The following is a 19,979-nucleotide window of genomic DNA, read 5'->3' as shown; positions in this document are numbered from 1 at the left end:
AAATTTTTGTCTACTGTATGTTTGCTCCCATCTTGAAAGGTTATTTTGGAACAAATTATATTGTATCAAGGTACGCTGTGCCTCTTTGCACAGGAGTACCACAACATAATTTAGTCTTTTTGTTTGTTTTTGAAATCAGACTGCAAATAAGATTTTTCTTTCCTTTCTATTATATGCTATGAGGCCTCATAAAACCTGTCAATTACTTAGGAGATGACCCTTCCGCTCATTCTTGAAATTATTTAAAGTGAATTTAAACAGCCTTTCCTTAATATGAAAACATTAGAGGATTTAATTTTGCAATCATTTAAATCAATGAAACAATGAGTGAAAGCTACTTAGAGTAATTAAAGATCCTCAAATCTATTTACATAAACACATTTTCCAGTTTTCAGTAATAAATAATGAATTATGAGTTGATGGTGATTCTTAAATTAGTTTATCATCGTGGAAGGTAAAATATTTTGTAATTGTGGTATGCCAATAATAGCATCTTTTGTTAGCAAATCTAAAAACGCTTTTACTTCTCATAATGTATTAATGGATCCGAAAAGAAGACACATTACGTCTGACCACTTCCAGGGGCTTGGTTCCTATAAGGGCAACTTTTGTAATAATTGTAAGTAGCCTGATGGTTTGGTTATCAAAAACTGTTTCTGTACTTTCTTCACTTTCAGCAGGTGTATTTTCTTGATCATGGCAGAGGGAAAAAAGCTGAAACAGTCTCTTCACATAGATGCTACTTTTAGAACTGGCAAGGCCAATGTAGGAAATAAAAAACATAATTACTGATAATACACTTTTTCTTTGGACAAAGGGTGTTTAACTTATGTCTTAATATCAACATACACAAACTTTAAACGGGAGCTTTATTTCTGACCGCCGCCAACCTTTTTGCTTGTTATTGGTCATATCAAGCTTACCCGAGTTCGGTAGTAAAATTTCTTCTTCAGAATGTCAGTTTCTACTTCAATGAGATAGCCTAAGGTCCCAGCAGAAGGTGTAGATACTGAAGAGGATATTGTGCTGTCAGTCCTTTGATAACGTACATGAATATCAGTAAATGTTGGGCTGATGACGTCTAGTGATGCAGTGTTGGCCACAACTCTACAACAAAGAATACACAGCTATAATGAACACAAGAAGACAGCACAGGCCCTAAGGAAGTACACAATGCAGTATGCCTAAATATAACACTACCTATGATATTACATATATGTCCATGTGAACAATACCTTTGTCATCAAAAGAAAGTAGGGCTTTATTATCCAAATTTCTTAGGATTTAGCCTAATATATTCAAAACTTCATGTTACTCCAATTTTCCTTTTTTTAGATACCATATTGAGCTCAGTCGAGAATTTTCATTGAATAATGACAACAATTCAAAACCTGTAGCTGCCCTGTTGTAAGCTTTCTAAAGACTTCTATAAGCTGACTTCAATTTTTTCCATCGACTTAAGTTCAGGCAGTATTTTGTATCTGCATTTGTACTTGCCTTCTCAGACTTCTGTCCCTTGGATATATCAGCACAACACTTGGAGATCAAAACAGGCAGTTAGAAGGCCAACTCTGTAATCCCTAGTACAAGTACTTGTGAATAAAAATTACTCTTTAATGACTTGTGCTGACAGAGGGTTCCAGTGAAAAAGCTTTGTTGATGGTCAGATCTAGAACCGCTCTGAATATGAAATGCTAGGTTTATATCTTAGCAATTATGTGAAGTAGGGCTGCTCAGAAAAGCTATGTTGGAAATACTGACAGGGAATAGCGTTTCAGCTATCTCAAGATAGAAAAAGCTACCACCAATAATGACAGATTAGTTACATAGGTTCTTACTAATTACAGCAAAGCACTCTGGGGCATTTTGTGTTCAAAGCAACAAGTACATCATTGGCACTTTTGTCTATTATGAATTAGATTGTCAGAATGGGGCATTTGTGTTCAAAGCAACAAGTACATCATTGGCACTTTTGTCTATTATAAAATAGATTGTCAGAACAAATCTTTACCCAAATCCCCGAAGAGTGACATCTTGCTTGTAGTTTGCACTCAAGTCACGGTGAGAAAGGCTGCCAGTGGTCTTCATAACAAACATGTCTCCTTCATATTTGTAGTTTGAAACAGCTGTGAAACAGATTTCAAGTGTGTTTTACCAGAACAATACAAAATACAAAATGTTGAGCTAGTCCACAACTAGGCCAGTTGTGGACTGTTTCCATTGTATGCAAAATTATACCTCAAGAAACTAAATGACCATAATGCCCCAAATAAAAAGATACAAAAATGCTTGTTCAACCAGAATATTTTAAAAATTAAATGTTCCTCTATGTTTATAATAACAGGGGTATAACATTTTGCATTCATGCAGACCAGAAATGGGGATTCTAGATTTTAATCTCTTGAGAGTTTTATAATTTTGTTCTTATGTATGCTTTTACTATTATTCTAAAGTCTAGAATTAAAAACTATATGGATGCCTGAGCTTTCTGAGTTGAAATATTTTGAAAACCAAATATGTTTAATTCATAATGATTAATTATGAAAATTAATGGTTATTTATGAAAATTAATGGTTAATTCTATGGTTCTATAAGAAAAAAGGTAGGCATTTATTTATCTGAACTGGATTACATAAAAAGTGAGCCCGCTTTCTCTCATTTAAGGGTATTATCTTAAGCAATGGGGAAACGTTATGATGTCTGCAATTTAAAGTAAGAAACCTCTATATAAAAAAGAGATCTCTTCCATTTCTTTTCAGAGTGTGCCATTAGTTATACATATGACTTGTAATTAGCCTTCAAGGTGTCTGACTGAGACTGATAATAATTTATGAAAATATGCTGATGAAGACAAAAGGAGATGTATAATCTAATGTAATTGCTAAACAGAAAAACAGTATGGAGTGTTTACCCCAGAACTGTGGCACATAGAATTATAATGTCTTACCATTCAAGTCATATTCCAGGAACTGTAATGTTGAGCTGCAGGTAGAGTCGACAGACAGTTCAAAGGAGTCCTTTTTATTTGATAAGTCTGTTCTCCAGGTGACATTGTACAAAGGGGAAACAGCTTTGAAAGATCCGGTCAAGGCACCAAATGATGGAATGTAAATTCCAGCAGGCAAGGACACCTTGAGAGGGGGGATCTCAATTTTCTGTTCAGGAATTGTAATTGTAGGGAAATCAAAATCTGCAATCTTATTAGCTACTTCATCCAGATTTACATGGAAACTGCCAAGAGAAATACTCTTTGGAAGAGTGAATTGAGACACAGTTATTTGGTATTCAGGTACTGTCAGCTCAAAATATGGTATCTTGTATTCTTCTAATGTAATATAATTGGCTCCTACATCCACTTTGGGGAATCTTAGTCTTGGCAGTGTGGGTAAATTGACGTCAAACGGCATCGTGTTTAGAGTCTGTGGAATTTTTATGTTGCGCATGTCAATGGTGTAGGCTGGGACCTGCAGAGTGGTGAAAGGAACTCTGAACTCTGGAGTGCTGAAGACAGGACTTGGAACCTTTAGATGTAACTCAGGAATATTGAATGTGAAGCCATCGGTTAGCTTATTCACAGGTATGGGGAAGAAGGTACCATCATCACTCTTTGTGTACACGAGGGATGCTGAAGCATTTAAGTATTGCTTTCTGTCAGCACTGGTAGTGACGTCCAACTTCAAGATATCCCATAAGCTCTTCTCAGCAATGGGACACTTCATTTTTTTGAGGAAGTCCATGTATCCTCCCAAAGATCCAGAAATATCAAACTTTGCCTTTGATTTTTCATTTGATAATTGCATATCATGTCCCAAAGATAATGACTGAATTTGGCTTTCACCCTTCCAGCCAACTTTCTGGTTCACAGTATTGATTTTCATTAGGACAACCTGATTAATTGAGGCTATGTCCAGGAAGGAATTTGGCTGAGTGGCTTGAATCTGAAGATCTGCTGACATGCTCCAAGGAGCCAGCTCAAAGGTTGCTTTGCATTTCTGAGACCCCGTTGTTGTGAAAAGAGGTGTATATCGTGCATAGTTTTTGCCATTGTGCTCCCAGACTGCATAAACACGTCGAGTAGATGCTTCAATTGCAAGTAGTTCTTTCATTTCACTGTTCCAGAGTCCATCTGCTTGGGAGTTGGCCTCAAGCTTGAGAGATGACCTGGCTCCATTAGCATTCAGGTAAGTGTTTGCCTCGTGGACCAGAGTTCCAGAAAATGAATTTCCAGTGTAAATTACTCCATCAATATTCCCCTTTGTTGATGATTCTACTGATAGGTAAGATGTAAGGCTCTCTAAAGCAAATTTGTGAGCAACTCCTCCCTTAGCACTGGTGCCATATTTAGGAGTATTAAAATCATACATTACTTTTAGCCCAGAGGAAAGAGTGGGTTTAGACTTAGTATTTCCAGAAAGCTCTTGGCTGAAATTCACTTTTAATACTGGTGTGTTAATTTGTGCATTTGTTGTCAATGATGCTTCCATGTTCCTCCTTGTGAGACTAATAGTGCTGTCATGACCTCCTCCTAGAAATTTGTTATTACTCAGAGAGAGTGCTGTGGCCAGTTTCAACCCCCTTTTTCTTGTCAAGCTGGTTGAACCATCCAGCTTAAATTGTAGTGCATCAAAGACAGATGAAGATGAGATACTAAGTTGCCCAGCAATATCTGACTGATTAAACAGCCCAGCATTTGCAGTCAAAGTGATCACACTGGATTTAAATGAGAAGTCATAAGTAATATTTCCCATGGCAGGAATTAAGATGTGATTTGATGGGCTATTGATTCTGAATCTAGGAAGCTTTAGAGTGCGTAGATCCTGTGGAACATGAAGGACTGGAAGTTCCAGAGAAGGTAATACTAGTGTGTAAGATGGTACTGAAAAGCCAATAAATGGGACTGTGAATCCTGTTGTACTTATTTCTTTTGGGAGCATGTAACCAAAGGCTGGCATCTCAGCAGTAAAAGGAGAAACCTCAACATTCACAATTGGAATGGTGTATCCTGGAATCCTGAAGGTCCGTGGCAGTTTGTTCAGTGATGTCTGTATTTTGTATTTGTCAAATTTTGTTTTGGCTTCGTTATATGACTTTGTGAGAAAATCTAAAGCTGTGTTTCTTCCTCTCTCAAAATATTTGTTGAAGAAAGTGATGTATTTATTAAGTGCTTCATGCACTGTTGCTAAAGGAAGCGGGATTACATGCATGTCTTTGTTTTTCTCATACTGAGCATTCAAATTTAAATCAAATGATTGTCTTGTAGTCTTCAGTAAGTCCTTCAGGCCTACCCGTTCCCACAGTGAAAAATCTTTTAGCTGAGGAATCTGGATTCCAGTATAGGGAACATTAAGCTGAGGAATGGTTAGAGGAATATTTAGGAAGTCTAGGTTGGCATCTCCACTCATTTCAACATGAGCTTCAATTCTGTCATCATTGTTGCCAGCAGACATATTATGGGAATACCTGTACTGATTGAACCTGCCAGTAGCTTGCCAGCTGACCTGCTGAACAGAAGAACTGAGTGAAAGACCATAGTTATTCAGGAAGTCAATTTTGCCAGTCAATTTCATTGGGAAGCTGATTTTCACGTTTCCATCATTGTTTGTTAATACTCGAATTTCAAAAGGCTGTGCCAAGAAGAAAACCTCATTATTTACAGTCCCAGTAATCCGTCCATTGAGACGAGCATTGTGAGAGCCTGTTAATTCTACTTTCATTCCTCCAAGCTGTACTGTGCCTTTTACATTCAGAACGCTACGCCCAACGCGCTGTGACTCAATTTCAGACTGAATCTGAAGTGTTGCATAATTTAGGAAACCACATTCATATCTCACAGCTTGGCTGACTTTCAGGTACTTATCATTTATTCTGTAGTCACCAAAGAATATAATAATGGGACCCTCAACCCTGAAAGTGGCATGTGAATCATGAGTGCCTTCATCGGAGAAATTAGGAGAAGCCCATTTCCAGTTTCCTTTAGCATTGGAGGTAAATGATATATGTCCTGCTTCTACCTCTGTTGTCATATTATTGACGAAATCAGCCTGGCTGGAGAAGGCAGCTTGTGGAATATTCAGTCTGTGGGAATACGCTGTTCCACTTTGTATCCAAATTTTTCTTTGCAGTTTGACCATTAATTTATTCTGAAGCTCTATGGAATTTTTTGTTGTATAAAAGTTTGCTCTGGTTTCAGCTTCACCTTCTACAGAAGTCCCTAAAAATACCACTTCATTGCTGTGATCAACTTTAAGGAACCTGTTGTTGACCTTCATGGAATTTTTAAGGTTCAGCTGTTTCATCTCAGGGGCCAAGAGACGTGAATCTGCAATAACACTAAAAACTAGGAAATCTAATTTGGATGTTGTTTGAGCTGAAAGGGAGGTCACAAATTCTGGACTGTTTACAGATGTTGTAGTATTATGAACTTCAGCTTGCGTAGACAGTGTAAAGAATGGAGAGGTAACTCTGAAAGCACCAGACAATTTGCCAAATGTAGGGACAGTCACTGTATGTGGGATACGTGGAAGTTGGAACTCTGGTATCTTCAAGTCAGGAATCTGGAGCTCATTTAGATTTAGCTTTGGAACCAATAATTCCGGTATTTCAAACTGAGGCATTTGTAATTCTGGGAAAGAAATGCCAGAAAAAGGCATATCTCTCATCTTCAGATCTTTAAAATACAAATCAATTGCTGGCAGCTGAAAATCACCAGACATGAGTTCGTCTATTGTTCTCACAATCTGCAATTTAATCTCATTTAGGTCAATTGTATAAGATGGAACTTTAAAGCTGTTTAGAACAGTAAACTCTGGAGTAGTAAATTTCATTGGGATTTTCATGTCCTTTAGTCTCTTAATATTTATCTCATAGGAGGGGATATGCAGATCAGTCAGTGGAACAACGAAGTCCGGTGTTCGAAATGTTGCTTCCCGAAGACTTCGGAGACTGAACTCAAAGGCAGGTATAGTGACTATAACAATTCTTATTTCAGGGACTTTAAATCCTGTTTCAACAAACTGGTTTAAATTTTCAGCCCAATTTTTTAGATCATACTCCTCAGCCAAAATAACAATTTTTTTAAAAGCTATGTTCCACTGTTCAGAAATGTATATGACAGCAGAATTGTAGAATTGGCTTATCTTCTGAAGATACCATTCAAATTCTTTGGAGATATCCATGTCAGAAATCCTCTCTCGCAGGTCTTCCAGATGCTCATTTACTTTGGCTTTCAGATTAGCAAATGTTGTTGAGTTTATGAGCTCCTTGAGCCAGTTAATTATGGCAGCAAGCTTGGTGTCCTTTAATTGTTCTATGTATTTTGAAATCACAGCACTAAAATCTTTCATATACTGTTTCAATGCTTCTGCTTTCTGTGGAAGTTCTAGATTTCTGAGTTCCTCATTTATTTTCTGTGTTACTTCTTGGATTTTCTCATTTGTTTCATCAACAAACTGGTTATAGTCAAAAGACTTGAGTTTTTTTATAACCATGTCAAGGAACTTGTTGACTTCCTTTATCATCATTGCATAATCAAAGGTTTGTACTTTCTTGACAGCATCATCAATAAAAGCAAGAATTTTATCAAAGTATGTCTTCACATCAATTTTTTTCAGGTAGACAGTCAGCTTCTGGACAGTTTCTTTTATTCTGTACTGGTTAAGCAGTTCTGTCATTCTGTCCATTAAAAAATACACCTGCTTATCAATTTCATATTTTACAATCAGTTTATGTATATGACCTCGGAAAGCACTGATCTTCTCGGACACTTCATAATCCTCCATCCAATTTAGAATAAAGTCTTTGATTTGTTCAAGAACTTCTTTCATTTTTTTAGTTGGCAATGAACGCTTCAATTTTTCTAAAACTTGTTTAACATCAAACATTTTAATCTGCTGTTTCAATTTTTCTGCCATGCGTCTGACATCAATATTCTGAATCTGAATTTTGAGTTGTTCTAGGCTCTCCTGTATTCTAGCAGTGATCCTGTACTCATCATCTACATTTTTAATCCAAGCCATTGTGCTGCTTCCAATTTTGCTGGGATAATATTCTTGAAAAAAAAATTGTAATCTCTGAAGAGAGTCAACTACAGTCATTCTTATGTTATATTTGTTATCTAGAGCTGTTATTTTTTCAACTATTTGGTCAAGAAGCTGTGCAATAAGTGCTTTAATGTCAAACTGTTCAAAATTGTCTTTGATGTATTGCTCAATTTGTATCAGATAGACCTGAAGCTGGAGCAGTATTTCTTGAAGATTTTCCAGGGCTTTTTCCAATATAATTTGGAGATCATCAGATGTTATTCTGTAGTCCTTTGTGAAAGCAATCAGATTAGTTTTCATGGTGCTAACTCTGCCTTTCAGATCTAATTTCTCCACGTAATCATTAAGGTGCTGTGGGAGTTTATCCAAAGTTGCCTTGTATTGTCTCATATATTGATCTATGTCAATGTTTTTCAGGTAACTTTGTACAGCCTGCAGTGTGGTTAGCATGGCACCTCTGATTTGCTCAAAGTAGACTGGTAAGTGTTCCAAGAGTGGTAGGTTAATAACATGCATATCTTTATTTTTATCGTACTTCACAGAGCCAGAGATGCTGAATTCTTGAGGCTCTGACACACTGCCCCTGAGGCCTAATACATCAATGATGTTAACTTCTTCAGAAGTGAATGGTAGTGTGATTGATGTATCCATCACAGAGAGATCTGCTAAAGCTCTTCCACTAAGTTCCACACCGGTCTTTTCTGCGTCATTGTAAGCATTGAGATCTTGTGAATACACGTTATTGTTCAGCTGACTTTTCAATTTCCAAGCGCTGGACTGTTCTGATGGAGTAAACAGCATATGAACTTTGTTATCAAGCTGAGTAGTGTATCTTCCTCTAGACTTGAAGCTGTGACTGGTAGATCCTCTGTAATCATGGGAGAAAGTGAAAGCAAGAGGCTCTGCTTTAAACAGGAATTTGCTGTAAAGGTCTCCTGTGTGTTCACCCATGGCAATCAGCTTTCCATTACCATTGGTATGGACATCAGCAGTGACAGTAAATGGGGCCATAGTGGAACGCAGAGCGTTGCTGAACCGGAGAGATTTGGAATCACAGTTTGTGTTCATAGTAACTGAGGTAGCCAGTCCTGCTATATTGAGATTAACTCTGTGACTCACTGCTGCACCTTGAACATTTGCAACCGTATCCGTTTTAAAGTTTGCAGTTAGATCAGCATATGTAATAGTGTAGGTATGCCTTATTTCATCTGCTCCATAGGCTGCTCTCATATTGCCACCCAAGTTCAGCTTCAGAAGCTCGAGGAGCAGTTCTGCTTTGTTGGAAACTTCAGTTTTGGTGTACTTAATATTATTGCTCAGCTTAGCTGTGAGTGATTTGGGTTGCAGCTGCAGATCAAAACCATGCTTGTGGAACTTGTCAAAGCTGAAGCTGTTGTCTAACTTTGAAGAAAATGTTAGGGATAAACCAGGAATAGTCAAGTCATTTGAGTACTCCAGCTTAATCTCTTTGAATGACCCTTGCAAATTATTTGAGAACTTGAGTCCTTCTCTATTAACTCTGAAGTTTAAAACATGTTTATTGTCCATACCCAGAACTGTACTCTGATATTCACTTCCCAGCGTTACTTCCGTTAAGCTGACTCTTCCACCAAGATTGAATTTTGCATTGTTTTTACCATAGCGCCCAGAAGAGGATAGTGACATAGAGCCTCCAGCAGTATCGAGTTTGGCATTCATTTCACTCTGCATTGTCAATGGACTAAATTGCACATTTGTAGTTGCACTGCTAGCTAGACCATACTGATTAACATTGAGTGATGACTTATGTGCTGCTCGATTCCTTTGATCGGTCAGAGAGATATCAGTGTTGAAAACGAGATCCTGGGAATTGAGAGAACCTGCAAACAAGGCATAATACTGGGCTTGCTTGTAAGTGGCTTGGTACTCAGAGCGAAGTGCTGCCATCTTCTTTGACAAAATTAATTCAAGCTTATTGACAGCTGCAAGTTGTCGATACCTCCCATTTGTTTCAGATGTCATTTTCAGCTGGCTATTTTCATACTTCAGTGAAGCTGTGTTCTTTAATAGTCCACTTTGTACATCAGAAACAGAAGTAATGGAAAATACATCATCACTGTATCTACCAGATAGCTGATTCGTAGCTTGAAGGTAAGGAGAATCCAACTTCAGATTTGATTTTCCTTCCAAAACCTGTCTCTTTTCATTGTATGAGCTTGACATAGTATAAATGCTTCTTGCAAAGACAGAAGCCACTTCCAGTTGCCCTTCCATCTTGACATTATTGATGTTCATGTTATTTGTTTTTTCAGAAACAATATCACCGGAAAATGAAAGCTGAGGACCCAGAGTACTCGATGCCATAAGTGATACTGTGCAGTTTGAAACTAGACTAGGTTCATAACTCTTTGTCCTAGACAATTTAAAAACTGAAGTTAAGAGTCTGTGCTTCAGGTGATTTTCATATGCACAGGTGAATCCATTTCTATTATAAGATGCTTCGCCAGAACCTGAAATAGGAAAAAGAAGACAAAAGATGACAAAAAATGACAAAATGATGTAATTTATACCGTTTTGTCTTTAAGATTTTGTCTGATGTCACTAAGCTTTTATGTTACTACTTGAACTGCAGTTACTGTTACTATACTATTTTGCTTTAAATGAAAAAATATTTTGGTTGATCCTGAATATTTCTAAAAAAATATAAAATAATATTTTTATATTTGGGGCTAAATTTTCAGTGAATAAATCAAATCTTTATATCGTTGTATGAAATATAATTATGAGATGATGCAAAGTTATGTCATGATTTAAAATTTAATTAACAAGATGGACTCCCAAGAATAGCTGAAACTACAACATAGCTAACATTCCCTTTTCTAAAAATGTCATTTTTATCATACCTCATATGAGGTGGGAAGTTGATAAGAGACTAAAGTTAGCCTGACCTTTTCCAGTTTAAGAACTATCTTAAAAGAACACCAATTTTAACACCTGCCTAGTCTGAATCTGGGCTAACTGCCATATAGTTACGGCAGTATATGGACACATATAAGTAATAAAAATATATTTATTTGTGTACCTATATAGAGAGAGGGAGAGAGAAAAACAAACTGGAGGCATACCTACACACATGCCTGATTTTGAAAACACTTGACTGGTGAAATACAGAAATGTTTATACGATCATGCCTTCAGTTCTGAAGAACTGTGCCTTTGGTATGGAATATATTTGAAAATATATACCTTAAGTCTTTAACAAGTTATCTGACTTCACCTTTAGTGCCTAAATAAATGGATTCACATTGTCTCTTTAAAAACAAAGAGAAAGTGATTTGAGATTACACAACCTCTTTCTTTAAATAAGCAATGTAAAAATAAATGGGCTGTACCTGATACGTATAAAAAAAAGTCATTTAAATAGTTTTGCCAGCATTACAATATTAGCACACATTCTTACCTTTCACATTGTAGGAAAGTAGCTCAAAAACTGAATCAGCATTCGTGGTGTAAGTAGTTCTTATGCTGGATGCTTTCTCTGTGCTGCTATTAGCCAAAGTGTATGCTCCTGTCCAGTTGTAATAGTTGCTGTACACATTAGTAGAGACCTCTAAAGTACCCAGTAGAGGCACAAGAAGAGGGTAGGATTCTGGAACAGTAAATGCTGGGATTCTGTATTCCTGAGATGGTACATTTATTCCTATTGACTCCATTACCAGAGGAGGTGTTTTAACAGTTTGTGGCACCCTTATGTCATAGGATGATCTTCCACCAAATGGTAACGGAATATTAATCAGAAAACTGTTCTTATTGAAGATGTATTTGATCCGGCCTTCACTAGAAAATAAAAGTGATTCTGTTAAAAGCTGTGCAAGTCCATGACATATACACAGAAATGATTCCTACTATTCCCAGGATACTGGGCTTATATGGTTATATCAATGTCCTTACTTTAGGTTTAGAGAGAAATGTAAAGATCATCTCAATATTTTTGAAGCGCTCATCTATCAGAATCTCCTGAAAGCATTTTTGATATCTGAATTCTGTCAGTGTTTTTTCCCCTTATTTCATAATCAGGAAGACTGAGAGATCAAATAGTCATAGAATCATAGAATGGTTTGAGTTGGAAAGGCCTTTAAAGAATATCTAATTCCAGCCTCCTTGCCATAGGTAGGGACAGCTTCCACTAGACCAGGCTGTGAAACCTGTAGTCCAGAAACACAATATTTCCATAAGGCCTTGGATTAGAATTCAGACATTCCTGAGTCTTTGTTCAGAGTTTAAATAACCTTAGCTCACACGTAGAGAGTGTCATTCAAGGGGCCACACATGCAATTGTTATGAATCTTGCATTTGATTTTCTAATCTAAGAATTCAAATCTAAATCTGCCTTATGCACATTCATGAAAAGATGTATTGGCATGAAAATGAAGGAATTTGAAAGAAAATTGTTGGTATACAGGAAAAGATAATTCCTCCAAAAGTCGTGCTGCACTTCAGCAAGGTGTCATGCTGAGTACCAGAAAAAAGTGATTATATTCTTTTTTTTTTTTTTTAAATGATATATGCTTACAGATAGGTATGAAAAGTCTCACAAGCATTAGATGTTGTAAGAACCTAAATTAGCAAGAATTTTTCTCTCTGATCATAAGCATTTCAAAAGCTTAATCCAAATATTCAGGATTTTTTTTATTTATTTTATTCTGAACAAAAATATATAAAAATGTAAGCATTCCACCAGGATTTAGGACTGGAAAAATGGATTGTTAGCTGAAAAGTTTGTGGGGAATATGTGTAGTTATGAAAAGACAAAACAGGAGGAAACTTTGCTCATTTGTTCATGAACAATAAGCTGGCAAAGATACTTTTCTTGTTTGTCTAACTGGTCTTTTATATTACAAAATGTTCTTTTTTACACTTAGAGCTATTTCCTAAGATGAAAATTAAGCAAACATTTAAAAAATTTGTTCCTTACATGAAATGGTTAAAAAAGCAACATCACAGAGAAGTAGAAATTCCTGTTATTCCAATGTGCACTATTGGTAAGAATGTAGGGGAAAAAACATTTTCCTTGCTTATACTTAGCTTAGGAATGCAATGAAAGAAATAGAGATGTAACATTTTATACTACCTCTGTGAAAGACGATATATGGAAAAACAGCACTAAGAGATAAAATGCAATGCTTCTCCCCATCTGTTTATATAATCCAATCTTACACTAGCTTCTTTAGTTCTTTGCATTCATTTTATCAATCAATATTTCCTTAACTCATGAGCAAACTATACAAACAAGATTTATCAGAGTAATAGCTGTGGGTGTACCACTGAAGATATTACCAAGCACCACTGCTTCTTGAATCCTTATGCATGAGCAGAGAAGCAATATGGTATGAACACTAATTGGCAAGAACTATATATGCTAGAAACTGCGATGAGATCAAATTCTGGCAGGCACATGAACATTTTAATGACTAGATCCACTTCAGCTGATTTATTTTTTAATTTCCTAGAGACAGAAGGAATATACTATTTATTTGCTGCTGGTCCCTCTTTTTGTTGGTCAGGCCTTACCTTTCAGAACTTTTTAATATATTGGATGATTTCTATCAAATTTGACAGAAGGATAAAAGCCTCAAGAGTAATTACATTTATATAAACTCTGAGAAATCCAGAGTAGCTGGAGGAGATGGGCTCAAACTAGTGCAAGTATCCAGCCCATATGTTTACAACCATGGCATGTGCTGCCTCTGAGCAAGTGACAGATGGAGTCAGGGTACTTATACATCTACTATACCAGTGAAGGTCAACCAGAGTGTTTAGGGGAATAGGAAGAACTGTCCGGTAGGACTGCACAGGAAAAAGTACAGATGTTAGGGTTATGGCCAAAGAGGTGTCTGTTAGGGATGCAGAACACAAATCTATGAGAAATCTGTCTTCATTAGTTCTGTGACTCCAGAGTAAAGGTTGTTGAACACTGTATTTTTGCTCAGTTCTCATTACTATACAACACAAGACTTCAGGATGTATTCATTCATATGCTGCAGGAATGATTAGTGTGGATTCAAATTTGTCTTACTTAATTACATGCATCATTTCCTCTATATAATTTAGTCTCTCTGGTCCTAAAATTCTTTGTTATTATTCTGATGTTATGATTTTTACAACAATTCCACAATGTTTAATAAAATAAAATAAAATTAAATTAAAATAAAATAAAATAACACAAACATAGGAATAAATATCTGTTTTCAGTTTTCTGTGTGATTATCCTTATTTCTCTATCTACCTTTTCAGGAAAAGTTCTTCAGGAATGGTGATAACAGGCAGGTTAATTTTCTGAATGCTCAGTTCCTGCAGTCCACTTAGTTTGGCGTGTAGAGTCTGGGCATAGGGGACATCTTTTGATGCCTTTTGCAGCCAGGTGTTGGTTGCCTGCAACGAGGAGAAAAGTTTTCCAAAGTAAAACAAAGTTTTAGGACTTTCCAACCCTTTAAGTTATGTAAGTTATCTGAAAGCCAGCGTAACTATTAGTATAGCACTAGCCATCTTATGAAGTGGTTGGCTTGATCAAAGTTGAAAATATAAATCGTACTCAATCTGACGAGTGTTTTTACAAGTAGTACCCATTTTGTCTTCCTTGGGGGAGGCAAAAATTAGTTAGGACTATGCAGTCATGTTGTAATTAATATCTACTGTAGGTTGAAACATACCACAATAAATTGTGATACAATATGTCGCATTGTCATATCCGTATGAGCAACCTTCTGATCCAGCAGTTCATTGGTATACTTCTCTAAAGTCTTTGGGTAGTCTGAAAAGTCCACTGGGAAGCCAGAAGACATTCTTTTCACAGCAGCACTGGCACCTGAATTCCACTCTAGCTCAACTTTTTCAGAATCTGAAAATGATTATTTTAAAAGAAAAGAGTAAAATTAGTATATTTTTGTTCAATTTAGGGGTATAATGTAAGCTAATGTAACAAGTTGTTTAAAAGTATAGGTTGTACACATGGCTTATGTTTTTGCTCCTACCATATCTGAAAAGAACTCTTTCTGAAATTGTGTTCCCATGAGTTGTTGCAGCTGAGCTCATCTGAAGATATCCTTTGGTGGGTGAATAATTAACCAATGCTTCAGATCTAAGTTCAGTTTGCAGGCGAGGAATAGAAATGGTGCCTCCTATCATCGCTTCTTCCATTCCAGCATATCTGTGAAAGCAAAATGTAAATACAAATGTAAAACATTTCATTCTACGTTTTCACTATGTCTCAGGAGCAATTTCAGCATTTAAATCTAAAGTAAAAGCATAATAGATGTTACAAAAGATAGAATGAATAAAACTTGTATACTTCTTTATGAGTCAATTAATGTTTTCAGCTCCTGTCGGTTACTTTGTGAAATTTAAATTAAATTGTTATAATGCAGCTGTTTGGATATATACAAGAATAATTCCATATTATATATAATATAAATCCATAATACTGAAATGGATGAAAATATCTACCTGTCTGTTAATGTTCTACCTGAACCAAATTCTGAACTCAAGCTGAATTCTCTATTAAGGATACTGAGTGTGACCATGAATCAAGTAGAAGTAAAACACTTGACAAAATATATTATGCCACTGGGCTTCATTTTCCTTTACTCACATTTATTTTATCTCTGTAACTTTGTTGACTTGAGCAAACTTCTAATATTATGTTAGTGCAAATGAAAGGGAATTGAGGTCCCTGACATCTGTCCAAAGCTCCCACTGATATCAGAGGCAATTCTGCATGAACAGCAAAGACAAAGACTCCCTGGGGCACCATCAAGATCACAGAATTCCATGGAAGATTGAGGTTTATTAAAGAATGTGATCAGCTCATTTCACCATGGGCTTGTGAGGCAGACAATTTTAGAAACCCTGGCAGGCTGAACATTTTTGTTAGGTCCCCTGTAGATGTTCCCGGAAATATTCTCATCATGAAGCGTGGGAATTTTTACAGGAAGCTCTCAGTTATTTTTGGTTTTGTTGCTTATTGAGTGCTGTTAGATTCCTTCATGGGGAGATGTAATAACATTTATTTTTTTTTTTAGAGCTGAATATATCTAGTAAATGATAATACCTCTCTGAACAAACCTTGCCTTGTTTATATCCTTTGACTATCACACCTGCAATAACACTAGTACAATGTCATTCTTGTAATCATGTTTGCAAACATGGCAGAATTACCTCAAGAATCTTCCAACAGAAATTATACATGCAGTAGGAAGGATCAGTTGGTGTATTAGGTATAGTTATTTTATGTATATGCGATGGGTAACAAATAAAATAATATTTCAAGGGCTTTTAAAGGGGGTTTGAAGAATGAGTTTATATGTCTCCATACACGAATGTGCAGTTTCTCCAAAAATGAGATATTGTTTTCCAAAATTTTCAACGTTCAGTAAAAACTTCAGCTATCTTATCCAAAGGTATCTGAAGAAGTCTAAATGGTTTTCTGAGTTACCTTATTTGGCCAGTAAGAGTAACTTCAGGAATCTTCTTGTTATTAAAGTCCAAGACAAAGGTATATGCTTTCTTCCCCGAAGTGGATTCATCACTAATTCTGAAGTTTGTACCAAAGTCAATATCAACATCTGGAATGTGGACATCGCTGGTCAAAATCTTCCTGTCTCTATTGTACTTGAAGGTCAGCGTGGCTTCATGCTGCTTTACACCTGGAAAATATGTACTCTGGTTATTCACAACTATGGAGTCTTGTGGATTTCTCTAAAAAGGAATCAAAAACCAATCAACTAGAAATTATATTGTCCTGGGGATCTAAGGCAACCTTTGATGAATTTCAGTTAGAAACTGGGTCATCTTTTTCTCCTCATTTTCTAAATCCATTATGGATTAATCCAGTCACAACTTTGTTACTTAAAGTTGCTGTCTCCCTTTAAAAACTTGCTTTTTATGCAGTTTTTCTTAATTTGTATGCATTACATTCATATTTTATCAGAAATGGTATTTTTCTCTTATATAAAGCCCATTAATTTCTCCTTTTCCTTTCTTTCATTCACCAACACCACATTTTCATTTAAAATACATTAAAGCATTTTTTGGGATGCAAAATCTGCCTGTCATCACGAAGATCTTTCACCAGGATTGAAAACATTGAAATGAAATGAAATGAAATGAAATGAAATGAAATGAAATGAAATGAAATGAAATGAAATGAAATGAAATGAAATGAAAGTGAAAGTGTTGGCCTGTTTGGTTGTGAAAACAGTGTTCTATTTTATACTGTAAATACCTCTATTGTGATTTATTCATAACAATCTTTTTCCAATTCAATGACATATAGCTCAAAACTAAGCTAAACCATACTGATTTTTCAGACTCTTACCTTCTGCTTGGACAGCAAATTTCAAAGTATCTATCAAGCCATTTCCCTCTCTCTGTAGGTCATAGTTTGCACTTGCAGAGTATTCCTTCACTTCTCCTGTGGACACTATTTCAACTTCATATCTAAAGAAGGAGTAAACAAATGTCTTATAAATAACTGATTTTGCCATGACCACAAACAGTAGAAAACATACAATTCTCAATAGCTCTCATTCTGAGCAGCTCATGTCTGTAATTTGAAGATTTTTAAAGGTAAGATTTATATGAGAGTGTACTGTAGATACTAAGCTCTGAGAAGGAAGGTTATTTAACACAAAATAGACATAGTCAAAGCTTTTCTAACTTACCTGGTTTCTCCAGTCAAGGGATAATATGGAGCTGCATCTGTGGCACTGGCATTAGAGTACAATAATTTGGTGCAGAAATTTAGACCAGCAATGAGAGGCTTGCATGACGTCCAGAACTCTCGGTTCTCAATCAGAGGTGGAATCTCTTCAGTTTTGGTTGGAGACACCAAATGTAATGTGTTGCTGGAAGAGGAAAGCGAGCCATTTATTCCCAGGACAGGTGTTCAGATATTACACATATGTTGTCTGATTAGTAAGGTTACAAAGTTACTTTCTGAATAAAAATAACTTACTGAGGAAGGGGCTTAATGAAATAACATCGGTAGTTAACAGGCATTGCTATTGCAATAATTTAATGTGAGAGAAGAAAAAAATAAAAAAAGAGAAGGGAAGGCAAGAACACAGCACTGAAAGTTCTCATTGAGTTCCCATTACCTGACACTGAGGAGCTTTGTTGGGGTCTTTGGAGCAGGAATGCTGAATTTCAGCTGTCCAGCTTTCATGCTAACATGTGCTTCAATTCCAGACTCATGGAATATATTGGAATTCATCTCCACGCCACTTCTAGCAAATTCAGGCATGTTTATTCCCAGGTGTGTTACAAACTCAACTGCTACTGAAGGTTTAGCAACAAGTTCTGCTTGCATCTATTTAATAAAACCAAAAAGATGTATTTATTTTTACAATACACTTCCTATACTTTTTAGAAAACAAACCTAATACCCTCACTACTGATAAACTAAAGGTAGGTTTTGTATAATTGATTTTGCTATTCAAAATAATTGATTCCCAAGTCACATCAGCTGAGGGAGCACATAAGTGGTAACTGTCATGTAGCAAATACAGCAAGATAATATCACCAAGAAACCTTATCTAATTTACTGTACAAGTACTCATGCTGCAGAAGGAAAGTATGTTAAGCTACTTGCATGTATTTTTAAATAATGGCTCTGAAAACAAAAACCATTGTGGAAAAAATATAGCAATTTTCAAAAGCAATGAGTAAGGTATTTGGAAAAAAAAATGGATCCAAGATTTGAAATTCTCTAAACAGAAGACAGCTAATTTTCAAGCTTTTGTTTAGCTATTACAGAAAGAAGGGACAGAATGCAATATTCTGGAAAACACTCCACAAGATACTAAATAGCAGCCAATAATAACTTTAAGGGCATTTTTTAAAATGTTTACTTAAATACTGTGTATGTTAAGAAATTAAAAGTTTATGTGAATTGCAACTATTGAGAACTTTATATAAAATATTGACTAAAATAGAGTAAAATAGTTACTAAAACTGGAAAAAAGTTTTAAACTTTTAAAATGTTAAAATATGTTTAATTTCATATAAAAAATGTTTCCTTTAGCTCATTTTTTCAATATTTAATTGGAAAGCAAATTTTTCACTTTGATTTGGTTACATTAAAAATTTTTATTAACTGGTCTGAAAAACTAATTCACATGCTGTAGCTTTTGCACTACTCTCATATTGAAAGCATACATAGAGAACTACACAGAGATTAAAAGGATTATTGTAAAAGGGTGATTAAAATACATTTCATTCATACATTTCATTATATCTCATATTTAATTTATCATATGTGTTACTTCTTACTTCAATGTAAATATCCACATATTAACTGGTAATGTAAATTACCACATATTAACCTCTAATAAATTAGGTTTTGTTTTGTTTTGTTTCTGTTTTTGACTTCAAGAATATTTGGTAGTCTTTAACATTCTTTTGGTGTTACAGTCTAATCCCTAAATAAGATTGTAGATTAATAGGAGAAGACAGAACAAAGAGCTCTTGAGACTTACACTTTTTTGATGAAGCCTCACAGCTACTTTGGCACCGGGTGTCGCTATTCCGGACAAGGCAAACTTCAGTTGCAAACCTGCTCCAGTTGGGAGCTCAAACTCATTGTCCATGAACATGTAGTGGACAAATAAGTCTCTGTCAACACCTTTTGAGATGGCCTGTGCAATCTGCGAATCAAACAAGGAAATTAACAGATCTATGCTGGATTCTACATTTTATCTCCTGTCTTGACATACACATATGAAAGTGAGTTGGTTTAGATGACGTAACATTCTGGCTTCTCTAAAATCAATGGCAAAACACTTTTTGGCTTAATTGAAAGCAGCATTTTACTAAATACTCCTAAACTGTACTACATCTCCTTTTCTTTTTAAGATGATAGACTATTGTTTAATATTAATGTACATTTTTCATAATAAAAAGATTA

General features: G+C 35.7%; 1 protein-coding gene across 1 annotated transcript in view; it reads right to left on the bottom strand.

Annotated features, from left to right (window-relative positions):
- APOB (apolipoprotein B) overlaps positions 1 to 19,979 on the bottom strand; it is a 37,709-nt gene that overhangs the window by 3,024 nt on the left and 14,706 nt on the right. The window contains exons 17-28 of the mRNA XM_083830550.1: positions 19,552 to 19,719; positions 18,172 to 18,383; positions 17,737 to 17,919; positions 17,391 to 17,512; positions 16,509 to 16,719; positions 15,049 to 15,224; positions 14,728 to 14,915; positions 14,304 to 14,449; positions 11,478 to 11,854; positions 2,948 to 10,528; positions 2,012 to 2,126; positions 924 to 1,107 (exon numbers count right to left, since the gene is read on the bottom strand). Of these exons, the coding sequence (XP_083686676.1) occupies positions 924 to 1,107; positions 2,012 to 2,126; positions 2,948 to 10,528; positions 11,478 to 11,854; positions 14,304 to 14,449; positions 14,728 to 14,915; positions 15,049 to 15,224; positions 16,509 to 16,719; positions 17,391 to 17,512; positions 17,737 to 17,919; positions 18,172 to 18,383; positions 19,552 to 19,719 (9,663 nt within the window). The remainder of the gene's footprint in view (positions 1 to 923; positions 1,108 to 2,011; positions 2,127 to 2,947; positions 10,529 to 11,477; positions 11,855 to 14,303; positions 14,450 to 14,727; positions 14,916 to 15,048; positions 15,225 to 16,508; positions 16,720 to 17,390; positions 17,513 to 17,736; positions 17,920 to 18,171; positions 18,384 to 19,551; positions 19,720 to 19,979) is intronic.

The sequence above is a fragment of the Anser anser genome (genome assembly GCF_964211835.1).
Source record: "Anser anser genome assembly, chromosome: 3".
Classification (NCBI taxonomy): Eukaryota; Metazoa; Chordata; class Aves; order Anseriformes; family Anatidae; genus Anser; species Anser anser.
The sequence above is the reverse complement of the archived record's forward strand: the minus strand, read 5'-3'. Positions and strand labels throughout refer to the sequence as shown.